This window comes from Amblyomma americanum, chromosome 10 (genome assembly GCF_052857255.1).
Source record: "Amblyomma americanum isolate KBUSLIRL-KWMA chromosome 10, ASM5285725v1, whole genome shotgun sequence".
NCBI classification, from domain to species: Eukaryota; Metazoa; Arthropoda; class Arachnida; order Ixodida; family Ixodidae; genus Amblyomma; species Amblyomma americanum.
Genome location: NC_135506.1, coordinates 89,238,064 through 89,245,209, shown reverse-complemented (window position 1 = coordinate 89,245,209; position 7,146 = coordinate 89,238,064). Strand labels below are relative to the sequence as shown.

The window sequence follows — 7,146 nt, the reverse complement described above, 5'->3', positions numbered from 1 at the left end:
AGGGCGCTCGACTACTGATCCGGAGTTCCCGGGCTCGAACCCGACCGCGGTGGCTGCGTTTTTATGGAGGAAAAACGCTAAGGCGCCCGTGTGCTGTGCGATGTCAGTGCACGTTAAAGATCCCCAGGTGGTCGAAATTATTCCAGAGCCCTCCACTACGGCACCTCCTTCTTCCTTTCTTCTTTCACTCCCTTCCTTATCCCTTCCCTTACGGCGCGGTTCAGGTGTCCAACGATATATGAGACAGATACTGCGCCATTTCCTTTCCCCAAAAAACCAATTAAAAAAAATGTAATCAGAATGTTAAGACAGGGCAACAAGAACAGGCACAATCAGGAACGCACAAAGCGCAGACTTCAAAATAGTTTTATTGCGTGAAAGAAGGGAACTTATAGGAGTCTTTAACATGACAAAAACACGATACAATCCCAAATGAACTGAATACGAGGCAGCGACACAGAAAAAATACAAGACAGTAGCAATGACAGGTGTATTAAGCCCGACAGATAGCCCAGATGTGCCCATCTAAAAATTCGATCTGTTTCCTCGATAAACAGAGGGTGAGCTGACCCAATTATCATCCCTTTTTGAGATGTAGAAAGTCTCGATTACTTCCCTCTCCGCATTTGTTTTTGCCTTCGATAGGATTTTTTCCTCTTCAGAAAAGGCATACAGCTGTTGGTTTCCCAGCTTTTGCAGTGTAGGGGAAGATTACTGCCCGTGCTGGTGCACATGAATCGCTTAGGTTCCAGAGCACACTCATTAAAACAGCGGCCAGTTCGTCCTAGGTAGGACTGTCCACACGACAGAGGTATCTCGTAGATCACTTCAGAAAGGCATTTAGTGAACTTTCACCGATGATTTATCTCGCACGGGTTGGCATCTCTTTTTTTTGTTCAGTAGGGGGCAAACCTTCAGTTCCCAGGAGCTGAAAAAACGACATGAATATCACACCTTCCTGCAACCTTCATAATGCTATGGGAAAGACAATGATACTATGAAATGACAAAAGGTGGTTTTTCATGTTTGCGTACACCCATCACATTTGCTTCTTTAAATACCCGGTATGAGGATGTGAATTTATCACGGACAGAACTAAAACAAGTAACATGATTATTTCCGTGAGCCCAATCGAGACCAGCCGCACGTCTACACTGATAGATCAGTGAACCCCATCAGTTCTTCGGGCTTCGTGGTGATCCCCGCGCCGTCTACAAAAAAAAACAGAGTTATTACACTCATCGTGTCAACGGTAAGTATATCAATCAGCAAATCGCCAGCAGTGGCACATTTTCGCCCATTCTAAAGCAGCCCTCTATGGGATAGCAGCTACTCTCCGCCGTGGAGCCCATGCAGAACTGGTCGCGAAAATGCGAGAACTACACCACTCTGCAATCAATAAAGATCACATCATTGTCTACCGATAGCTGCTAACACACAGCGGCATAGCAGGCAGTCGACATTACCTCCAAATGGCTACCAAGACACAGCGGCGTAGCATGCAATCACTACACGGGTGAAATGGCGCGGACCGAAGCACCACGACGTTGATTTTGTGCCGATCCCCGTTTATAGAGCAGACGCAGAGGGCAGGCTGCGCGCACTTTTTCGGAAAATCACACTTGCTGTGTTGAATTCCAGCCAATTTTCTAACTCACGTTCAAAATCGCTGGGCCGTGACTTCAAGCTCTGTCTTACACCCAGCCTACCACGACGCGAAGCAACTTTTCTGTGCCGTCTGTTGCTTGGTGTAGCTTTCACCATCCTTTACTTGTTTGTAAGCGGTATGGCTAAGAGCCCTGCATGTGCCATCTTCGGGCGCGACGAAACTACACCCCACACTTTTTGTGAATGCCCTCCATACAGTGCAGAACTGCAGTGTCTCTGCCACGCGCCCGAGCGTTTAGATCCACACCCGCTGCGGTTCAGGGAAAATCATAACACATTATAACGACAACCACCGCCTTTCCTCAGCCCCTGAGGGGCTGAGTAAGACGGAGGAGCGAACTTTAAGGCGCGTGCAGACAGGTACTCAGCTCTGTCCTGAAATCATGAAATAATACCATCCTAACACGGATGGGCGATGCCCGCACTGTGGGAAGACCTGTGATATCTTCCACGTGGTGTGTGCATGTACTCAAAACTCCCATCTCCCCCCTTCCGCTACCCCTTCTTGAGAGGCATGGGAGATTGGCATCCTCAAATGCTCCTTGCTTGAGTCCCAAATGGCACTGGTGAAACGGGTGCGAGACGGGGACTCGTCATGCGGTGTCCCGGACTAGGAACGCCGACCATGTAGCGGGGCCACTCTGTGGCACCCAAACTTCATTCCACAAAATAGAAGTTTTCAGCACCGTCACAACCCACTAACGAAAGTGCAGATTCTTCGACACTGCCCGCGGTGATCGTTGGCGGTGAAGGTCTCCCAGCCATTGCTTCGCTTCTTGATAACTTCGAGCCTGCACGATAGGGTGGGATTTTACCATACGCTTACTGACTGCACACTAACTTTATTTTCCTGCTACTGCCTTTCCTCCATCTTTTCATCCCCTCATGCCTGTCGCTATGTGCAGCGTAGCAAACGTGTTTATTCTTACTGGGGACAAATGCGCTACAAGCGACACAAAAAGGACACATACACACGGCACAAGCGCCGTGTGTATGTGTCCTTTTTGTGTCGCTTGTAGCGCATTTGTCCCCAGTATGATCAACCAACTAGCCCCTGTAATAGCTTTGCTGGTGTTTATTCTGACGATTAACCAGCCCGTCTTTCTTTCTCCTCCTCCTCCTTGCACATTATGCCACATCTCCTGCTCCCTTTGGTGCTGCCAGGGGTGCAGGAAGTGTCCTGGCATAATGTGGCATGTTTGTATTGAAGTTGCATGCTGGTCACAAATGTTTAAAATACATTGAATGTGCATATAAATAGCGAGTATATCCGAATATTACAATTTTCAATATTGCTTTGATAACTTAAGCGGCGCCGGAGCGTTGCGTTGCGCAATCTGTTGTGCTGGAAATGTAGACGTGGCACACGAAGAGTGAGCTTGTGTTCACATACCTGGCTTTATCCGGCAATTTTATTACCTGCTGCTTTTGCGCACTTGCCGCCATTTTCATTCGCTGACAGCCGCCACTCAGACTCGGGCCATCCTTAATAGGAGCCAAGAACAATCTGAATCTACACGCATCGCGTACAAGGTGAGGCAGGCGCAGTGCTATGAGTATGACCATACATCCAAAGTCGCCAGCGAGCCGCTAGAACCAGCTGCTGTTATTTTTTGACAGTTCAAAAAGAACACAGACGAAATTAAGGTTTAAGATGAATCTGTCTTAAATCAAAGAGGAGACACGCCACTACACTGCCCAAACTAGAGAGACTTCAACTCAATTATTCTTGAGCAGGCGAACGTCCACGTTCTTCAAATACGTCTTCCTGTCCACTCGTTCCAGGCGTCTTTTCTTCCTTTTGTACTCGTCCATGCCTTCCTGTACTCCTTTCTCCACCATAGACGCCTTCTTATCTCGTAGTCTGGCAGAGTCATGCTGGTGGCCTTCTTCACGCTGCTTTGACGAAAGATCCATTGCTGCGAACGTGAAACGCACCGGTCCGAAATTACCGTCGTTCCAGCGCACAACTCCGCCGTGAGTGAAAGAACGTGGGAGACCTTGCGAACTCCCAGGCGCGTTGGTGAAGCGGGATGATACTACGACTCGCTTCTGCAGGTCACCGCCGCGTTGGTCGTGGTGCTGTCCGCTGACTACTGCGAGCACACCCTCCGAAAGAGTGTCTGCGGTGGCTCCGGCCTCCCTAGCAACGCTGTCTTCCTTGGCACCCCAGTAAAGCTGGTCGTCACCAATTTCCTGCACCCGTGTGTCCTTGTCCCAGAGCGTGAACACCAGTGTGACAACAAAAGCCACTGTGAGAGCCACGACGACGATCGAGAGTTGGACGAGTGACATAGGAGACCTGCATAGTAGAGGGGCAGCTATTACTTTTACAACGAGAAGCGTTTATAGAACTAGTCCGCCGCTGCTCAGATTGATGCAGGGAGAAAACTTCACCTCAAGCGGGTTTAGAAACACAGCCGACGCAAACAGAGCAGCTTCGTTTCAAGATGTCTTAGACAATTAAGCTATCGCCGCAGCCTCACAACTGGTGCATGGCCACCTGATCTTATCGTCCAAAACGACAGAAAAATTGCACGTCAATAGATATGAAAACGTAATAATTCTAAAGTGCTATGCTAGTTTTGACAAATTATGATGTGAATGTTAACTTTAAAACCAGAATGCTGTATGCGGAGGCATTAATCGTTTTTAAAAAGGAGTACCGCACTGCCAACGCACGTTAGGAGCACCCCGCTCCAAAACCAAAACTAACTGGAGTTTCCTACCCTCGACAAGACGCAAAAGTGTGAGCACCCACAACACCCCGCCGTACGAGAAGCCAAGCGCGATACTGATAAACTTCGCAGTAAAACCACGCAGAGGCATCAGGTTCTCGCTGAAATTTAAAGGTGAACCGCGAACTTCGCGGTCGCAATTTTTTCTGGCTTAGCTGCCATTTCACAGCGCTAACCACAAACGGTTGTGACCACTTCTAAAAGGTGCAATTTCTTGCAGCGACACTGTAGTGGACACGAGACCTAAGGCCACCCGTCTTCTCAGTAATTTCTCTGTGCCTTACTTTTCTATACGAAAAAAACAGACAAGGAAAATGCGGCTATCCTCTTCTCCAGACACCTGGTACTTAATGTAACAGGTATCGTTACTTTGCTGCCAATTATTACGGTAATAGCTTTGCGGCGATTATTTCCGGCGATAAACCATGCCGGAGTCGCCCTCTTAAAACGTTGTAATCCAAAGCTCCGCCATGCCTTCCTGTCAAAGATGATTACTCGCGGCAGTTTAAGAGCTGTAAGGAACATGCCCACAGATCTGTGTATGCTCTCAATTAATTGAAATCTGTGCGATGGTGTGATCTGAGTCGGTGTAAGCACATCCCTGCCGGTAGAATACGCGACCTCAGTCCCACCAGCCTAATGGGCATGGCTACGCTAGGTTACAGTTGTGCAGCCGGTCTAAACTCATCGGTGTTGTAGCTTAGTACCAACGCTGCTGTGTCTGCCTTCACAGTTACTGAATTGTTTTCCCGGTCAGCAGAGCATCAGTTTACTTTCATTCAGGATAAAAATATACAATCTGTAATATATTACCGGAATTTATGGAAACTTTATTATCCCTCTGGTTAGCGTCAATAGACCTGTTCATAAACACGTCCAGGAGTGCCGCTATCTTGGACACTGGGCTGTCCTCGTAGTACGAAGAGTAGAATGGCAAGAATAAACAAAAAAATAATATTGCCCAGCCCGCACTGCTAGATGTGCTCGTAGTTGAGTATTCAGCTCTCCAACGCTCTGCTCATAGCCTTGATGCAGATTACCACTTCAGAAAGAGATTGATAACATGTTCAGCCGCTCTGTTACTGTGCATGGTATGGAAATGCGTTTAGTACGCAAGCAACTAGAGCCCAAACTTTTCTTAGTCTCCGGCTCCACCAGTAGCAACCAAACAAAGTAATCAGTCGTTCGAAAAAATTGTGAAAATCTATGGCCAAAACACTCCTATTGCCACTACAGCAACCTCAAGAAAAGTCGCAAAGCTCTTTTTCTCTTAATCCCACATGTGCGTTAACGCCTCTTTGTGACATATGGTTCTGCCCAAAAAACTACAAGCATGCGCCCATAAACCTGGCTGAATTGACGGACCTGGATCTTGGAGAAACTCACACACAGCTTCCTCATTTCTTGCCAAACACCGACATCCTTTTCAGTAACACACGACCAACAAGTGAACCCGGCAGTCATGCACTCAGCTTAGAAATTTTACACCGGGCATTACATTGCATTTTTTGTTATGATGCAGGGGCTGCTTTCTTTCCTGGTCCTGCAATTCTTCTGTCGTCTTCTGCAATTAAATGTAATGCGTGTTGAAAAAGCTCCGTTGAAATCCACCTGCATTTCGCTTGACTAGGAGTCTGCTTTGGAAGTTCACTCCAGTCACGAGTGTGAAACCTTTTAGAGCATGATTATAGGGCATAGTGCACACTCCCTATGCCACGGCGGCGAAACTCACCAGTTGTGCAGCTTCGGTATCTGAGAGAGGCCGCGCGTACTTGAGAAGACGTGCGCACCGTCCTCATTCAAGTTAGCGGCGGCAGAAGACGAACTAGCTGAAGACTCCCCGGACATGCGCTCCTGGTGCTGCTCAGTCGCCTTCTTTTCCACATGGTCCCCCAACGCATCGTGCGAGACGTCCGCGGCCGAGGACACGTCCACAAGGAACCCTTCGCTCCAAGACGTGCCACATGGTTGTCTTTGGGTGAGTGGCACTTCATCCGCGTCCCAGGAACCGAACAGGAAGCGTCTGACGGCACCAGATCGGCTTTTTTTCTGCTGCTGCGGTAGGCCCAATAAAAGGAAACGTTTGCCGCACTCAACACGCCGCCATCGTATTCATCATCATTAGCCAAACTATATAGGCTGCAGGACAAAAGGTATTTGCCATTAACCTTCAATTAACCTTGCCTTGTTCCGCCTATGGCCACAGGAAGTTCCCAGTCTCATGCGCGCACCTAACTCTCTGCAACTCCCTGCTACGTTCCTTGAATCTTGAAACCCGCTCCTTTACGATGAGGCAGAATCTCTTTTTTTCTCCTCGCCGGACCGGAAGCTCTCGGATCGGTGATATTGGCGACTAGGGCACACAATAACTCTACTGCAAGCAATATTAATCCTGGATTTATCCAGGAACAAGACAATTACCAGGAAATGGATATCGCACCGACGACCACGTGCAACGGCGCGGGACCGGACGGCGGACCCATGGAAGCTGAAGAAGCAGAGGCCATGCAACAAGGCAACGCGATGAGCGTTAGCAGGCGGGCCGTGGAAACAGAACCAGGATGGACAATATACCAATCCAGGAAACAGACAAAGAGGGCAAAGCAGATGGGAAAAGACAGCGCCCAACCCCTGCTGGGAATCACCGACAACAACAGCAAAATGGCGCCAGCCAACGGGACCGCAGACGGTGTGACGCAACCGGAGAGCGGCAAGGAAGGCATACAAAATGGGGAGACGA

General features: G+C 48.7%; 1 protein-coding gene across 1 annotated transcript; it reads right to left on the bottom strand.

Annotated features, from left to right (window-relative positions):
• Positions 1–3,387: 3,387 nt before the first annotated feature.
• Positions 3,388–6,450, bottom strand: LOC144108540 (uncharacterized). Its single transcript, XM_077641752.1, has 2 exons — positions 6,139–6,450; positions 3,388–3,970 (listed from the first exon to the last, which is right to left on the bottom strand). Exons 1-2 carry the CDS (start codon positions 6,252–6,254, stop codon positions 3,388–3,390), a joined length of 699 nt encoding a protein of 232 aa, XP_077497878.1. The 5' UTR covers positions 6,255–6,450.
• Between the last annotated feature and the right edge of the window lie 696 nt (positions 6,451–7,146).